Below are 18,747 nucleotides of genomic sequence, written 5' to 3' on the forward strand. Positions count from 1 at the left end.
TTTAAAGTGACTAAATCATGTTTTAAAATAACAAATAGCCGCTGTATGGTAACAGCCACCTAAGAACATCTTTGCTTGCCTTTTTTCATGCCGGCTACGTTTCTCCTTTGCTCTCTGACTTGAAAATGAAACTGTTACTGCTTAGTTTCACTTTCAGCTTTTCAACTACTCTTCTTCGGTAGCAAACGTTAAAAGCGAAGAGCGCATCTAGAACAACAAATTGGCTCCTATGGACGACTTGATGTCCCTGCCTGAACATAGACGCTTAGTTCTCCTGGGAGCTGCTGTGGCTTTTAAATCGCCCAATATGCTCTGCTCTGCTCTTCTTTTCTCTTCTCTCTCCTCTTCTCTTTCTTTTCAAATCACCAGCTTCTCCTTTAAACGGTAAGCTAATGATATTTAACCCAGCGCTAAGTTTGCACAGCTGCATGTAAATGAACTAGAAATTTCAATTCTGAAAGTACGTTTACCATTTTCACACAGATAAGTAACTCCGCTGGTGTTTATTAACGCCACTCAGCATGTGTTTATGTCTGAAGCTGCACAGGTGAGTGTTCACAGGATCACAGCGTAGGCGAATGACCTTATTCTTCAAGGTCCTTAAAAAGCTGAGAAGTTTTTATTTCCATTAAAGAATAATCAAAGGTGGATGTTGTTACAAAGCAGATGCTGACTTTGGTTAAATTCACGAATATTTGTTTACATTTCATGGTGTGTTTATGAGGGTCTAATTGGAAAAACACTGCTGTATTGCATCCAATAAGGCACTGGTTAGTATAAAGGCAAATAATATTTTTATTGCGGTTCCTTCTTGAATCCTCAAGAGCACAGCTGTTCTACTATACCCTTTTTTTTTTTTACCTTTTTACCTTGCTGCTCACTAGATAATGAGAACAGTAAATCTACCAGCCTGTGGCTAGGGATACAGTTACTATAGTAACATTTATAAACACTAATTTCACAACACATGCCAAACTATCGCCTGCTACTGCAGAGGAACAGCTTAGAAAGAAATCACTCTCTAACTGCAAATAGGTAGGTCTTTTTTTTTTTTTTAACCTAAAGCCTGATTTAAATAATTGCTCTCATTCTAACTCTGTGCAAATATATTAAAAAAAAAAAAAAAAAAAAAGGCAGTGTGGTCTGGTGTTGAACTGCTTCCCGTGACAGGTAAAATATTACATTCACAATTCTGGCAAGAATAAGGAATGAAAAGATCATTAGCTGGCTGGAAACATGGGCCTATAACCTGGGCTGTATTGAGTTGTGGTGGCTTCAGTGAGTCTAATTGGGCCATGGCAGGTTACACTACATTAGGAAAAAAGAAAGTGCTTTGACATATGAATATATACATATAATTTTTTATTTAATATATCCAAGCTAGCTTTTTCTGTTGACTGAGTTTACCAGCAAGTACATATTCATTTTATAATTGTAATGCATGAGTAACTCTGAGCAACAGAACACAACAGAATCACTCTGGTGCTTATTTTTCACCATTAAACACACACTATGAAGATATTAAATTAGTTTCAAACTCCAAGCATTGTCTGAAAAACAGTTTTTTCAGTTCCTGTCCTTCGGGGCACATCAGTGGGTTTGCACAAGCCAAGCTGATTCTGAAGCTGGCATTTAGCAAGCGCTGGTGAGAGCAAACTGAGCCTACCTGCCTGTGCTTCTCAGCTGGCAAACTCAGATGAGGAGCCCCATGACTTCAGGAAGACTACTCATCTCCATCAAATGAAGCAAGCCAGGAGTTGGATAAGACCCGAGTGCCAGCTCCTGTGATTTCTCTGGTCTCTCACTGCTGACAGCCTTAAGGAGGTGCCTTCTCAGAGCTGGTTCTCCCAGCCAACACGTGCATCTTGCATTTGCTGCTCTGGCCCAAAATTCACTGTGAACACCTGACAGGCTTAAGTGCAAGAGCATGTGTGTTATTCCAGTAAGGGAGGCAGGTGCATTCTTGACGCCAAGTCACAAAAGAGGAAATTAAAATGCAGTTTAGGGTGTGCCTGATGCCTGGTTATTACCTAGTTATCACTTAGGGCTTTTGGGGCCTATCTTGGTCACATAAATTAAAGAATGACTCAACTAACAGCAGCCAAGTGCCTAACGCTGCCTCTCTGAGAGGGACCTCCCAGCCCACTGCTGAGCTTCGGGGCCCACCCCTACCCCTCATCCCCATCTCCCAGCTTAAGGGGAGTGAGCCTGCCCATCCCTGCCCTCTCTACCTCTCCTTTTTTTCAAGATGGGACTTTCTTCCAGCTTTTCCACCTGTTTTTCTTCTTGCCATTCAACACACAGTATCACAGTATCACAGTATCACAGTATGTTTGGGATTGGAAGGGACCTCAAAAGATCATCTAGTCCAATCCCCCTGCTGGAGCAGGAACGCCATTTCACAAATGTGAAAAGAGGAGCTCTTGCCCTTCCTGGGAATTTCTCCAAGTATAAAATCCTATTGTGTCCTTTCATTAGTGCATTTCTTGTGGGTGAAGTGGCCTCCTTCTTGGCTACCACATATTCAGGACTGCTATGAATATTTTGAGAATCACAGGAAGTATTAACAGTACAAAAGTTTTGTTTGTTATGCTGTCTCTAGCATCCTGTCAGCTTCCCATGGTGCTTACATGTGACTTAAATAATACAGATGGCAGACCTTCCCATTAGGCCTTTGTCTGTTATAAGGAATCTCACAGACCAATTACTCAGGTTTTAAAGGAAAACAATGTGGAAAAAAAAAAAAAAAAAACGCAAAAGAAAATGGAGAAAATGTCACTGCAACACTCATGGCTGTTTTAATAACAAACTTTTTGTTAGTGATGGAGCACTTAGCCAGTTATATTCACTTCTTCCCCTGATGATGTTCTTCTTGACTGCAGAGTTTTGATTTAACACAAACCAAGTGGGAAAAGGAAAGGCAGGGCTCACCCAGGACAGGACATTTACTGCCTTTGTCAGTACAATGTGAATTATGTGTGCCAAGTTCAGAAGCTCTTTGCTAAAGGTATCTAGCTATTTGCAGTTACTACATAGGCTAACACTGTGTTATTTTGTGGCAGTGAGCGCTCTAGATTACTTCATGCAAGCATAGGATGTACTATCTGTTTTTCCCTTACCTTTTTTTTCTTCCACCTCTCCGCATTTTGTTGTCTATTCCTTCCTCTAACATACTTTTCTCTTCTTCCTGCTACTTAATATGTGGTAGAAATCACCACAATTCTCTGGAACCTCGCTCAGTGTATTTTGCCTGTGCTTTGACAGTTTTGCTAAACCACCCAACTGATGGGGACAGACTTTTTAGCAGGGCCTGTTGTGATGGAACAAGGGGTAACAGTTTTAAACCAAGCTAGACATGAAGAAGGCATTTTTTTTTACAATGAGGGTGGTGAAACACTGGAACAGGTTGCCCAGAGAGGTGGTAGATGCCACACCCCCAGAGACATTCAAGGCCAGGCTGGATGCGGCTCTGAGCAACCTGATCTAGTTGAAGATGTCCCTGCTCAGTGCAGGGGGGTTGGACTGTATGAGCTTTGAAGGTCCTTCCAACCAAAACTATTTTATGATGCTACTATTCCTGTGCAGGGCGGGTTAGTTGGTGCTGGCAGCCTTACAGACCCCTATGCAACTGGCACAGGCTCACCTGACAGCAGGTGGGAGGGAAGGGGCTTCCTTTCTGCTACCTGCACTTGAGTAGCCACTGACCAGAACCCTTGATATGATGCTGATTTAAATAATAGAACTCCACATTGAAAATTCTTTTTATTTCTGTAAGATGAAGTTACACTGGCCTAAGCACATCTGACTGGGCCAAGCCCACTCCCAGGCCTTCCCCATATCTGTGTGGGAGAGCACCTGGAAATGCTAAGAAATATGGACACAAGCACCATGGCTACTCACTTGGCTAAACCTCAGAAACGAAACAGGTTAAAACCCTTCATTTAGACCAACTGTAATTGCAGTGTGTATGGTTAGGAAAAGTAGAGGAACCCCAGGAGTACAGCAGTAACCCCAGCCGTGGGTTTGTGGTGTGGAAGAGGCAGGGTGTCTCCAGGAGGAGAGTGCAGGAGGCAGTTGTATTATCTTCACCCATCTTCAACTTTCTGTCACAGCTTTCTCCTTGTGGACCCCTAAACCTCACCTGTCCTCTGTGCTTCCCCTCCTGTGCTGAGCACAGTGGGCTTGCCACCCCCCCGCAATGCTTCATACCCTCTCTGCACCCCCTCGCTCTGCCCCACACAAGTGCTCGGTGGGCTACAAACTGCCACCTCTGCCTCACCAAGACAGACTCAGCTACCAAAAGCAGGTGCAAAGATACCTGGGGTGTGGAAAGTACTGGTTTTGCTACTCTCATTTCCCAGTTTGATGCTTCTTCCCAGCTGCAAAGCTACACTTCTGCCCAAGCAGACAGTGTTACAAATTATAACTTGCACCTAAGAAGGCCTAATGATAGAGGCTGTTTCCACTTTATAGGATGACAGAAAACCAGTGGGCCTGGATTCCTAAGATTCTAGTTTTGGACAACACTTAAGAAGATAAATAAGGAGACTAATTATTTTAATTTATTCTATAATTATTTTAATTATTAATCACTTCCTTCTTTCTTGCCCATTATCAGGTCTAGAGGTGGGAGTGTTCCCAAGTCCTGAAGGCAGGCTCTGCCCCCAGCATGCTCCTATGACTCACCAGGTTCATCTTTATCTCTTCCCACACCTTTCATAACAAGACTTCCTTGAAGCTGCATCAGTTTCTTCTGAGGATACAGTAAGTAGGCTACTACACACACCTAAACTGACTCACTTGGGAGATGTCTTGTTCCTTTTGCATCATTCCTTCTGCAGATGATTTTGGAGAATGAGAAGACCAGCTCTGCTAAAACTGGTGGAAGGCATAGGGCATGCATTGTCAGATGAGCAAATGAGTTTGTCTTTTCAGGTGAAGAGTTTTTCCAGAGGCCTTATGTGAGTTTAAGAAAGGCTACATAAGGGTTTTCACATGAGATATTAGTTCTTTGCTGCTTGCTCCGGGCCAAAGGTGACCAGGTAAAACTGGGACCTGGTAAGGCAGTCCCTGCACAGGTGACAGTTCTTGCCTGTACCCTGGCTGGAGCTGTGTCATCGGTCAGCAGAGGAACAGGGCTGAAGGCATGGAGACAACAGAAGCCATATTGTGGCATCACAGGCATGTAGGAAAGGGGGGGTGAAGAGGAAAGCACTGGCTGAGGCATGAGCAGAGGAAAGGCATGGCAAGAAGTGAGGAAGAAGGAAAAGACAGGCAAGCCAATGCTCATTCATCAAGAATTTGCAGCAGTAAGGCCTGTTTATATACATTAGCTGATAATAGTGTGATGAGAAGCTCAGGGAGACTGTGACCTCAATTTTGTATCACACAGCCCTCCTCTGCTTCCCTGTCACCTGCAGGCAGGCAGGCAGGCAGGCACCTTCCCAGTGCTGCTTTCAGCATCAATAATAGTCACCATTTTCTAAGAGCAAATGTAGCAAATAATAATAAAACAAACCTCATGGAGGAACGAGGTCAGGACTAGAGATTGTGCAAGTTAACTGCTGACTGACAAAGGTGAGGAAGAAGCACACTCTGGGTGGAGACAGGAATGACATGTGTCAGAGGCAGATGACTGCATATGGGACTCCTCTCGATACAAACCCTGGGTCCTCAAAGCTGAATTAGTGACATCTTCACTAAATAAAAAATGAGATCGTAGTGCCAAACTGCAGAAACAGAAAATAACCTCACCTTGCTCTATGAACAGCAAGCAACTCCAAGTGCCTGCAGCTAGAGAGGGTTGCCAGAAATATGAGGTTTACTGAGATGATGGCCTCCTCTGCTATACAAGTCCCTGGCCTGCAGTCTTGTCCTCTCCCGCAGTTCTGTTCCTCTTACCAACAGGGCAGAGAGGTGAAACAGACTCCCTTCCCTAGTAGCAGGAATAAGCACTGGCCAAGAGGGTCTCTGTTGTGACACAGACAGTACATTTGATCTTTGCACTTGAAAACACATACAATCTCAAACTGTGGTTCACTCCCCATTCTTCTTTTTTTTTTTTTTTTAAGTCTGATTCTGTTTTCAGGTCAGAACATTCAACAGTGCTGGGTTTTGGCTCACTAAGCAGGCACAGGGAAAGTGCAGTGAACTAAAAAGCTGAATTTTATCTCTCGCTTTCTGAGGCTGAGAGCACTTCAGCTTCATGTATTGTGCTGTCAGTTAAGCTGACAACAAAAAACTTGAGAGTCTGTCTGCGTTCCTGATGAGGGAAATGCAAGGAGAGAAGGAAATACAGATTAATCTTGTTACTTCATAAGAAATCAACAAAGGAAATATTCCATTTTTTTGTTTCCTTTTTACAAAGTTTTCAGCTATTGACATATGCAGTGTATGCATACTAAAAATACATATATATATATATATATATATATATATATAAATGAGGGCTACCCTTTCAATAATTGTGAACAAAATTATTGCAACTGAAGAGTTGCAGCATATCTTCTTGTTTTACATGAGTTATTATGAATTTTATCCTGGTTACTTACACATTGTAATGAAGTGGGACTGTTTTGGTGCTCTGAAATTGTGATTTGTTAGCACTTACACCCACTTAGAGATATAAACATCTATAAATTATGTTTGTTATGAATTAAGTTTACCAAGGTCAAACTAACATTTTGTTAAGTTTTCAATTTCTTTGTCTCTAACGCAGGGAGCTATTATATATACTAAATGTAAAATAAGTTCATATTTAAAAGGCTGACAAAAAGCAGCTTACCAGATCTTGTGTATATATTAGTCCTAATTTTTCTCATGCCTGAATGCATCATCATGATGACAGCAGTGAAAAGGCTTGTGTGATCTCCCAGTCTCAAATTCAAACTAAGCAGAATAAAGGAAAAAGGGATCTGCACAAGCGTCTATTTCCCTGCTATTTTGATCACATGCCTCGTTATCTTGCCTCACTAAAGTGGTTGCAGCATTTCTAGAGGAGTCTGCTGCTCAACTCTTGTGGAGAGATGGACTCTCCCATAAACTGGTCCTACAGCAGATTGAGAGCCGCAGCCAGCTGCAAGCTCCTCTCTGCAAGAACAAGGTATCCTACAGTACCATTAGGGGTTTTTTTAAGTGGTATCACCTCTACTGAAGAGATCAATTATAAAATTTTTAAAAGAAAATCTACCTCAGCTGATCAGAGGCATTTGATTCTTCAAGACATACTGATCTGAGCTGGCAGAGGCTTTTTCTTTTTAATGCTCCTGTAATTCTCAAAGAGTTAAAGGAATTTTGTTAACAGTCACAACAGGAAAAAAAGTGCATGCCTTGAAAAACAAATCATAGAAATGCTTATAACCCAGAGGTGATGGACAGAAACAATGACAGAGAAGAAAATGCACTTCCCAGCTGAAATTCTGGAAGAGACAACAGTTGCAAAATAGCTGAAGTGTGGTTGTATCAAGTTTGAAGAGAGAGCCCCCAAAAATGGATGAGGCTGAAGCAGGATGAAATTACCAAAGGCTACTCTTGTGATGATGCTGTGGGATATTACTGCTGCAAAAGCACTGCTGTTTGCCCTGGTGGTGGATTAACAGCAGCTGACAAACTGAAAGTCAGAAATCTTTGTCTGGTATTTCTTATCCTTACACACAAATACTAAACACTAAATAGAATAAGCATAGTGAATTGAAATGTAAACACTATGTTTTCATACTTAGTAGACAGATGATGTATAGGCTGGCAAGCTGAGTTTCTTGCATGGTGTCAGGATTTTGTGTTACAATGGTGTCTGTACCTGCATGTTATGTGCTAATTAAGGGGAGAGGATGTTATGCAAGCAGTTGTAAGGCTGAGCTGCACATCACTTTATAGGTGAGAGCAGCCATTCAAACAATTTTAATTTAATCTGCTGCTTAAGCAATATAATATCTCCTCTGTATGTTATATACATGTTTTCTTATCCATTTCAAATGATAGGCAGAATTATTAGTACTGCTACCAATAGGGTCACCTCATGTTTTCCGTAACTTAAAACTCTGCTTAGTTCGGACGGTTCATACTGAAATTTCCCAAGCCTGATGCAGGATCATTTGAAAAAAGTTCGAGGTAATATGGTTTAGCTGTTTCTGAGAACGTAATTTGAAAATTGTTTGTTTTCTTGCATAAAACAAAATTCCAATAGCTATCTTATAGAGAAGCTCTAAGATTGCCAGGTTTTAAACTAGGGCTTAGAAATTTGGCTGAGATAGAGACAGAGGTGCACCTTTCATCATTCTTCTAAATTCACCCAAATCAGAGTAAGTTAAAATATTAAAGAGTTGTCAATTTGCTGGGGAAGAGTAGAGACACACTAGTGTGTAGGTGCTGAATTCAGGCAATCCCTTAAGCATCGGCTGGCCTCTATCAGGCAACACCTCACCAGGACTTGCTCTACACCTTCAACTCTTGGGTCTGTAGCACCAGGTGTCAGACGTAAGAATAATCTCATTTTTCATACTGGTTCTCAGTACTCCCTTTAGTAATAATGGGAGAAGACTGAAGGTGTTTTTAAACACACATATCCACACCACCAGCAGTAGGAGTGGTATTTGGAAGTAGATATGCAAAAGAACATTAAGTGTGGAGTATGGAGAGTCCCAGGACTTGAGAGACAAGACAGCATTGAGGAACAAGAATGAGATGAGACTGGGCTGAAGTTGGGGCTGGACCAAGGAGCTGAAGTGGGAGAAAGGAGGCACATGGGGACAGAAGGACGAGGTCTGCTTTGGCTGGGGAACAGGCAGAGAGGTTTATGCAGATGACACCCTTTTTCCTTGCAGTACATGGCCTTGACTCCACATTTTCAGTCTCACTGCTCTTCCATGAGCTCTTTTGCAAAGTGCATCTCTCCCTCTGTCCTGATGGCTGGAGAACACAGAGGGCACATGCTGCTGCTCGCAGATCTCAAAGCTCAAGCAGCAGGGCTGCTTCCCACAGAGACCTAAAAGCTCAAATGCTGCTTGGCCCATTTGATGCCACTTTTGTTCTTCATTATGCTTTCTTGATTTAGAAACCGACACATTGAAAATCCATCCTACATGAAAGGAACATGAACATTGCAAAATCTAGCTCTTGTAAGCAAGAAATACAATAGAATATTGTCCACATAAATCTAATTTATCTTCTGCGTGCCTAAATACAATGGTATAAAACAATTCTGTGTTTTCCAGTTGGCTCTTAAAAGTCCTCACAACCAAAACTGATGACAATGGAAGTGAGATTTGATTATATACACCAATGCTTCTGGCCCTGTTTCATGCAAGACTGGGAGATCTTTTTATCTTCTCGAATATGCCTTATTTTTTTGTGCAAGTAGGAATTACACTCCACTGCCATGTCTGGAAAGTGATGAATAGATACAGAAAAGCTGATGAGAAACTACTTCATATTTACAGTTCTGACAGTGTGGAGGATCAGGGCTATGCACAGAATCATAAAGAAGAAACAACTGATTGAGACCTCATGAGGTACCAGAACAACCTCAATTGTGTCATGAATTCTGTAATTCCAAACTCTTCACTTCTTGAATTTGCTCTAATTTTTAACAGTTATTAGTTACAATTTTCTATATCATCTCACGTGGGTTTTCCAGTTTTCTTGATCACATACACAATAGTAGACGATGCAATTCAGAGTTTATAAGAGAGTCAGAATAAGGCTTAGGTAAACATAGTGTTACCCAACATTAAAATATTTAAATATAAAAATATGAGAACTCTTAACATATTCAACTCCCTTATAGAATGACATGGGAGGAAAAGTCAGAAGACGAAACAAACCCACCTGATTTTGAACGTTCCAGAGATGAAGATGATCAGCTGGAGAAGGTCACAATTGAACCAGAGAACGATTCAAAGCACGTTTCAGTTCTTTGCTCTGCGTGTCAACAACCAATATATCCATACCACCTTTTTAATCACAAAAAAACCCACAAAGCCCTAACTTTGCTGGGCTTCGATAGCCCACAAAGAAAGACTGACAACAAACGACTTTTAGCTCATAGACAGAAACTTATATCAGAATTGACCCAGATTCCTAAATATTCTGAGAAACAAAGGCAGAAGATTGATTATTCATTTGAATTCCTTATGGATAATCGCACTCCTACATCACATTGGGATCTTCCTGACATTACCAATCCTAGTACTTTAAAGAAAGTAAATAATTCTTTAATAAATGCATTAGCAATTTGTCAAGATAAAAACTCCACATGGCAGAGAGACATGGAAGACAGATTTATTGTGCTCGACAACTACGGAAATAGGTCAGATACATGTTTTCTGGGGTTAGTTGATGGCTCTCATGGTGTGGCAGCTGCAGAAACAGTTGCAGCAGAGCTCCCACTTTTATTTCTTGACCAGCTTGCTCAAATGGATTCCTCCTACAAAAAGAGTAAGGATGAACAGCAAATTCTAGATTCTTTTGCCACAGTAATCAATGCAGATTACAAGAAAAAAGAGAAGATTTTCTCTGATAAACCAAGCAGTGGCAAGACCAACAACACCAATACTTACGAATGGATTCACAAAGCATATGCCAAGTCCTTTTGGAGAATGGATAGACTTTTACGACTGGGAAGGAATGAGGTTTCCAAAGTTCGCTGGAGTGGCTGTTCAGCTGTTACCTGTTTGGTGGAAAGAATCCCCAGCGAGGAAACAGATGTCACTGAGGAAGAAGGAAGAAAACATTCTGAAAACAACATAGACAGTCCATTAACCAGGACAGCCAAAGGTGCTGCTGGGTTACTGCACATTGCTAATGTAGGTACGTGCATTCCACACTGGGACACTTTTTTTTTTTTCGTCCACCCTATAAAAAGAGAAAACATAAGCTAATCTAGAGATCTATTTGCAGTAGATATTTGGAGACAAAAAGCTGCAATTGCTTTAACTTGATAATATGAAGGAGACAAGATAATTCCCTTGCAACTGATATTGGTATCAGACAATAAATATTATGCTTATCTAATAAAGTACCTTCAATATATTGAGTTAAAGCAGTAAAGTCAATTCACTAATGCAAAAGACACAATTAAGAAACATTCTGTAATACACAAGTGACCTCTGCAAGAGTAGTAAGGACAGTGGTTTTTTTTTAATTCAAGAGGAAATTTAAGGTGTCGTTTTAGGGCAGACAATCATAAATCTGATTTTAGATCTGGTAAATCCCTTGTGTCAATGAAACGTGCTTAAGATAGTCTCCATGAAAAAAAAAAGAATAAAAAGAATAAGTGACACTACATTTTTCTACCACCAAACTGAGAGCATGATCTGTGGGGATCATCTGAATTATTAATTTCTGAAATCAGAATTGGTTGTTGTTTACTATTATTATGGAAGATCTATTCAACTTGTTTCCTTATGAAGGAGAATCCTGCTTTGCCTTTCTGTAGTGTAGAAAAATCAGGCATTAATTACAATCAGAAACACTGATATATTCCTTATTCCTCTCCACCCAGCCCTGCTGCAGGCAACACTAGACAAAGCTCTTGCAGATATTAGCAGCTCTACTCATTTTATGTTCCCACTTGGTGATTTGTGTTACCAGTTAAGTTCCCAAGTACATAAGGCAGCTGTAAGATTACAAGCAAGGCACTTGCTTTCCCATAAAGGAGTACACATGCAGAATTATACAAAAAAAGCTGTTGGGTGAATAGTTTCAGATTTGTATCTAGTTATATTCTCCAGTGTCTTTCAGTCTCTGCTTGAAGCACATGCCCAGCACTATAATACTTTCCTATTACTCTCCCTAGTATTAGTAAGGACTGCACTAATACTGCACCTTTCCATCAATATGGGCACTCTCTCCTCCTCAGGTGAGTGTATTCACAAAACTTGTATGACTCATTCATCTTTCTTCATCTGGAATTTGACCAAAACTAGTCAAAAGGGCCAAAGATCAGTAGGAAAAGGTGATAACATTCAACAGGTTCCATTTCTTCAGGAGGAAAAATACAAACCAAAAATCAACAACAAAACAACAAACAAAAAATATATTCCACATCTGGAAAAACTGATTCCAGATTAAATAAAAAAAAAAAAAAGCACTTGACAACGGTAAGCAATCCTCTGCCAGTCTGAGAAACACTATAAACCAACTCAAACATGCACTGACACCATAATAGGTAACTGTGGTCTCCTCCCTTCTTTTTCTCTCCTCCATTTCCCAACACTTGTTGCTTTATCCATATTTCTCTACCCCCAACAAGCATTTTTGCAACCACTAGAACTTTATTGTTACTGGCACCAAAATTGGTAGTTTAGCATTGGCTCAGATATTTTTGCAGGAAATGGAGTTTACTGCAATACAGGAATAACTCACATAAAGGTTATAAGCTTTTCAGAGCTAACAAATGCATTTGTTTTCACCTAACTGGGGAAGAAATATATTTTTATTACAATGAACTTAAGAGGTAGGATGAAGGTAAGAAAATCTGGTGGAGAATTCACCCAATCTAAGTTCTCTGGTTCTTGTTACCTGCCTCTATCCTTCCCTCCCAGATAAGGATTTATGCTGGCTACAATCAGAGATACAGTAAAGTCAAGCTCTGCTTGAGTTAAAGCTTGAAGTTGATCAGAGATGCTTTAAGCCCTTTATGATTGAAGTCCACATTTTTGAACCACTTCTAAACACATATTTATTTAATCTAATACACTTAATTTTTCCACCAAATGTATCACATCATAGAAAAAGATTTGCACAACATCAACCTTCATTCCCACCCCCCCGGGAATGTGTTCTTACATTAGTACAGACATGTTCCATCAGCACCAGGTAAACAACTGAAGAGGATGAGCAGGAGATGGTGGCACTGGCCAACTTTGCCTTCTTCATTTAGTCCTGCATTGACAGATCAGATAGTTTTTGTCAATCCTTTTGCTCTGTCTCTGGTTCGCAGACAAGAGACTTGCATCCAAAAGCGACTAGATTTTGCTCTTTCTTGCAGTCAAACTGTTCCACATGGGTCATATTATGCTCTTTGTTAGGCTTACAGCTGGTGGTCTTACTCCGAGGGTTCAAAGGAAATTTTAGGCAATCTTCTAGCTCTCCATGGAAATCAGAGGAAGCAGGAGGGAGCAACCACAAGAAAACATTCACACAGCATAACTTACGGCATCTACATTCTATAATCAATAAAAAGGGTGTGTCTTTCAGTTTGACGTTCTGAATCACATTCTAGAGAAATGTGCCTTCACACAGCCTACACTTAGCTGTCTCCTACACCAGACAATGCCAACACTTCCCAAAAAATAGGACTACTGTATAAGCAGTACCTACTTATAAACACTTTTCATAGATCTGTGCCCTAGTCTAGACAGATGATATTAAAAATACAATTTAAATGATCACACTGCAGCCAGCTTAGTATCTGGAAAGATACCACCCCGCTCAAGTTTCTTCTGTAAGGCATCACTTTTGCCCTTATGCCAACACATGGAAGCAGATCAATAACCTCCCCTAACACAAAAATGGTCTTCTCCCCATGTAGCCACAGAGGATCTCAAACAATACATCACTTTGTTTCAGAGCTGCTTTCTTTTATGCTCTGCATTCAGTTTTGACAAGACTAGTCACATGCAGTGTTGCGATTTCCTAACATGTTTCATTCTCACCCTGCAGATTTCAAAAGTATTAAGGGAAAACTAAAGTACCTATTCCTATTAAAGGAAATGAACTAGTCCTTGACTTCTCATGATGGATGTGAGAACTCTTATTCCCTTGGGTCCCTTAACCAAGGAAGAGATTTAAGGCATCACATTAATAAACTGTAAATTCTACACACGTCCAAATTATTTTCAGGTACTAGAAATTTTATACAGCTAAAAATAGCCTGAACCTGAAACTTCCTGATGCCTTCATTCAGCCATAGTATCATAAAAGCACACACTCTCCTAGAAAACAAACAAACAAAAAACCACACCACAAAACCAACACTCCCCTCCCCACCTCAAAGAACAGTATTCGAGAAAAATATGCACTTCTGCTTAAAATACAGTCAAGAGGCAATATTTCCATCATACTGAAATGCCATTTGGGACTCCTCGTAAGAGTTCAGTTGCAGTCAGAAGAATAAGGTTCTGGAAGAGACTTCTGAATAATGAGAGAGGAAAAAAAAACACCACAGAAAACTTTGCTGTAAAATGTTAGTTGACGGATATATTGCTGCCTGTGGCAGTAGATAATTGACCTATGACTTCATTTTTTTCCCCCAGTCCTTAGCAAAAGGCTGTTAATGTAACAGTAGTATCCTTAAAAAAAAAAAAAGATCAATATGCTAATTCAAAATATCTTATTTCAATTTTAGGTAACGCACATGCAGTCTTATGTAAAGATGGAAAGAGTCACTGCCTCTCAAAAGAGCACAGTACTTCTAATGCAAGTGAGAGAAAACGCATACTTCAGAATGGTGGAAACATCAGCACTAATGAACCGGACGGATTAGTGGAGGGGTACCTGAGAACTACAAGGGGTCTTGGACATCATGGAGATCCAGTACTGAAAAGATCCGTTATACCTGTACCTCATACTGTATCTGTCCCTATTGATGATACTTGTCAGTTTCTTATTTTAGCTTCTAATGGGCTTTGGGAGGTTTTGGATTACAATGAAGTACTTGCTTTAACTCTAACAACATTCACTCAGTATTTGAGAACACATGAATGTGTCCAAAAAAATGGACCTTCTCCATATAAGTGTCAGTATTTGATGCCGCTCAGTGAAGACAATTTAAATGACTCAAAGGCTATTAAAGATCTGCAAGCTGGAATAGAGATACTGTACTTCACAGACATTTTTCTCACTGAATCAAAAGGCAATTTGGAACGAAGTAAGCCAAAATATTCTAGGATGAGCTATTTGCAAAGTGAAGATGAAGTTCCTAAGGAAAGTGATTACCACAAAAATCAAGCTGATCCAGAACTGTCTCTTTTCAGTCACAACAAAATAAATTCACAGAACGGAGAGAGAAAACAGTCTGATTCTAGCACACAAGGTAGCTCTGAAGCACTGAAAGAGTTTCAGGACAGAGAAGTTAATCTAAGTAACAGTTTTCAGCCACAGTCACAGATTGCAGTGCAAAAAGAAACAGATACAGACACTTTCTGTGCAGCAGGTCCAAGCTGCAACCATAAAGAGCTGCAAGAGAATGTACTGGCAACAGGGTCTGAAGACACAAAACAGCCCCCAGAAGACATAAAAGCATGCCTAACCGACTCAGGTCCACAACTGGCTGAAAAAACGGACGCCAAGATTTTTTGTGACAAACTTACAAGTTGTGCTGGTCAAGAACTGCAAAAGACTGTATCACCAATGGGTTCTAAACCATCACCACAGTTTGAAGAGGACACAGGAACATACCCATCCAATTGTGAATCGCAAACTGCAGGAGGAGGCAGAGTCACCTCTGAGACACTGTATGACAATGCAGCAAGCTACATCAGTGAACGACTTGTACAGACTGCATTAGCTGCAGGTTCAAGAGATAACATTACTATTTTGATTGTACTTCTAAACGGATGTGATAAGATACCCAATTACCTCAACATTTAAAAAATCATCATAGGATAACTGGAGTGGCACAGTAGATATAGGACAAGCTTACATTTAGCTGTGTCATGAATTTACTTGTAATAATATTAAATGCTGACCCATATTCAGACATCTTGTCTGAAACTGTTCAAATACAATAAAACCTTCTGAAACTCGCAATAAAAAACAGTAATAAAAAATCTATTTTTTCTTTTTTAAACCATTTTTATTCAAACCTGAGCACCTCAATATAAAACTAAACACTGGTGAACTGTCATTTTCCTTGCTAAACCCAGATTACCGCAAATTTAAAATCTGCACAAGTAAGTTTCTGCTATCAGTTCAACATTTAAATAGACTAATTCATCTCTTCTGACACACCTGGTAGATTTCATATAATGAAAATAACTAAAAGAATTAGTGCAATATACTGGACAGATCAAAATAAAACGTACTTTGGAAAACAAAGTTGCAAAGTTCATTACTGACAGACAGCAGTACTTATGTTACAGATACAGGAGCATCATTTATTACTGTTCTAGCCATAGAGGAAGAACTCAGAACCCCCTTTGATTAGAGAGGAAAAAAGTTAGCTTTAAGTAACTGTACATTCTGTATACCTTTAAGCAACTCTTAAATATTACAGAAAGTATTAAACAAATGTAGACTACAATGCAGAGTACCTATTTACAGTACATTAATACCCAAATTTAAAATCAAGTTGGATGTACATAATCGTTAGTGCACTATTTTTTTTTCCTTAGAGGAAAAAAACCCATAAAACTGTAATGGCCAGCAATGATCAAAACCAAGAAAGAAGTCACAGACACCAAGTTTGTTGTGGTTTTACTTGAAGAGCTCTTACAGTTTGTAGAGGGAAAAAAAAAAAAATCCTAAGTCATAAAGTTGAATTTAATGGGCTGTACCCTCTGAACAGATTAGAAATTAAGTTAAACTTGATTTATCACTAATTCCTTTAGATAACTAACTGGGTTGATACAATTTACATACAGTGTACCAACTAAAACTCCACTTTCCTGCAAGCATAGGGTTCTCAAAATTGTTAATGCAAGTATTATTTGTAATTAAATTATTAAACTATGGAATGTATAACTAAATAGTATATACCTGCAGAAACAACTGGTTGCATCAATACTGTGAATAAGTAATTTTTAGACCCTGTTTCTAAAAAGGTTTTAAAACACAACTGAGAATTAAGAAAAGTCCCAATCCTATTTATTATAACAGTAATCAGTACTGAGGCTACAGGAACTGGCCAATTAGGTCCACGGAAAGTAGTTCTCCTACACCCCTAATGGTAAGTGATTTTTAAAACCTTTGAACTGAAGGAAGTTTATTCTGCTTCCATCTCCCCTCTACTATTGAAACATTACAGCCAGCGGTGGATACATGCATGTTAAAATTTTAGGTCAAAAGAAAACTGTATCATGAACTTGACTATTATTGTAAGTCTCTTCGCTGTTTGGAAGCTGTACTGGGCCAGGTTAAGCACTCCAATTCCATGGTTATTAACAGTTAGGAAGCAGAAGAATATTCAGAACAGTTTAAAGCAATTGATGTTTTAGTTACTACAACATTGACTCTTGGGTGGTTGCGTGGGTTCAGTAAGGTCTACTCCTCTTCCTCTGGCAGAGTTGGCTCCTGCATTCTGTGGTTCACTCTTGGGCAATTTTTTTGCTATAAAATGAATAAGAAAAAGAGTTAAAACTGAGTTTGTGTACTGAAATTATTTAATCTTAGTGCAAACAGTCAACATTTTATTACTCCATAAGCATATAAATATAATCACTATAAAATCTGATTTGACTCAGTGTGTTGGTAATAAAAGAAGTTAAGACACTTAACTACTTAATGATTAACTACCTTATCTATGATTGTCAAGAGTGAAATACATTAGTAACCTGAGCAGTACAATTTATCTGCACAGGTATGCTATGCCAGCAAATGACAGCTCTTGTGGGAATTCACCTACACAGAACAGGCTTTAAGATCACAATGTTAGTGCCAAAAGATACAGAAATAATGAAAAGGCACAAAATAGAGACAGAATGGGCCTAACTACTGCACATCTACCTAGGCAAAGTATTTGCATACAACACATAAAATGGCCCTCAGCACTAGATCAAGTCTCTCCTCTTTTTTCAAGCTGCCTCTTCTCTCCAGCTCTTATGAGTCAACTGACTGTGATAATTTCTTTGTTGTCCTTGTAGCTCCAGGGTAGCTCCTTGGTGACAAATGCTACTCTTCTGAGCAGCAGCTCCTCCTAGCTTTCTGTCCATCAGAAGATTGCTAAGTCCCACATAAAAAACCACTTCAGTGAGGTTGTCTTGCCCATATTACCAGGATCCAACAACCATCCCTGTTCTACAGTTCGGCTGCATCCTTTGACTCCAAAGTGACTACTTTGGCCAGCTTTTTAAAGAACAACTTTTCCTAAAAGGAGCAAAATGCAAGTATTACTACCAGAGCACCAGCACAGTACACACCAAGATGTGTTGCGGTGTTACATAACCCCAGGGTGCTAGGTAATCTCAACCTAGGCTCCCTTTCTCACAGAAGGCTGGACCAGATGATCTTTTGATGTGCCTTCCAACTTGAGCTGTTCTACAATTCTGTGACAGAATCCAAGAGTTCATGTAGTACTAAGCTTTTGCGACAGTACAAAAGGACAAAACACCAGTAGAAAAATGCCCTCGAGCACTGGCATTTTGGATTCTAGATAAACTCAGGTTAACTTACAGTTCCAGAATGTAACTGGAAGTTCTGAATGAGCTCTAAAGCAGCCAGTTTACAAGCAGTTGTAGCCTGTATCCCTCAGTTCTGTTCATGTGTTCATTTTTCATTTTCTCCCATTTTTTTAAGATTTACACATGGTCCTGAGAACTGAATCCATGCTGTGCAAAAGGCCATTTCAAATTCCATGCAATACTTGTATTCTATTCAAGTTTTCTTTTCAGAGTCCATTGCTGCACAGATCTCTTTCTCATGTACCGACAAAAGCTGAATTTCACTCACTGATGTAAAAAAATTGACAACCAACCTTGCAGACAAAATACCCAGGTACTAATTGGGCATTATTTTCTCAAATTTACTTTGTATACTTCATTGAAATATGGACAGATAAGAATTATTGTTGAAATTAAAAAAATACCATAT

The 18,747-nt window shown here is 39.7% G+C and overlaps 2 protein-coding genes across 8 annotated transcripts in view; one reads left to right on the top strand and one right to left on the bottom strand.

Moving 5' to 3' along the window:
• PP2D1 (protein phosphatase 2C like domain containing 1) lies at positions 1-15,605 on the top strand. 3 transcript variants are annotated; one of them, XM_071804960.1, is made up of 4 exons: positions 1-384; positions 4,619-4,764; positions 9,785-10,806; positions 14,348-15,605. In XM_071804960.1, the coding sequence occupies exons 3-4, from the start codon at positions 9,786-9,788 to the stop codon at positions 15,589-15,591; spliced, it is 2,265 nt and encodes a 754-aa protein (XP_071661061.1). In that variant the 5' UTR covers positions 1-384; positions 4,619-4,764; position 9,785; the 3' UTR covers positions 15,592-15,605. The 3 variants fall into 3 exon arrangements, 2 of the variants coding, with proteins under 2 accessions (XP_071661061.1, XP_071661060.1); XM_071804959.1 differs by lacking the exon at positions 1-384 and adding an exon at positions 969-1,035; XR_011737713.1 differs by lacking the exons at positions 1-384; positions 9,785-10,806 and adding an exon at positions 969-1,035 and having other exon boundaries at positions 14,348-14,465.
• The window catches only part of RAB5A (RAB5A, member RAS oncogene family), a 23,923-nt gene continuing 15,438 nt past the window's right edge, over positions 10,263-18,747 (bottom strand). For 2 of the 5 annotated variants that reach the window (XM_065830866.2, XM_071804965.1), the window contains exons 6-8: positions 12,787-17,268; positions 10,557-11,979; positions 10,263-10,423 (exon numbers count right to left, since the gene is read on the bottom strand). In XM_065830866.2, the coding sequence (XP_065686938.1) occupies positions 17,153-17,268 (116 nt within the window). In that variant the 3' untranslated portion in view covers positions 10,263-10,423; positions 10,557-11,979; positions 12,787-17,152. The remainder of the gene's footprint in view (positions 10,424-10,556; positions 11,980-12,786; positions 17,269-18,747) is intronic. The other 3 variants (XM_071804964.1, XM_071804963.1, XM_071804961.1) reach the window with 3 other exon arrangements.

The sequence above is a fragment of the Patagioenas fasciata genome, chromosome 2 (genome assembly GCF_037038585.1).
Source record: "Patagioenas fasciata isolate bPatFas1 chromosome 2, bPatFas1.hap1, whole genome shotgun sequence".
NCBI classification, from domain to species: Eukaryota; Metazoa; Chordata; class Aves; order Columbiformes; family Columbidae; genus Patagioenas; species Patagioenas fasciata.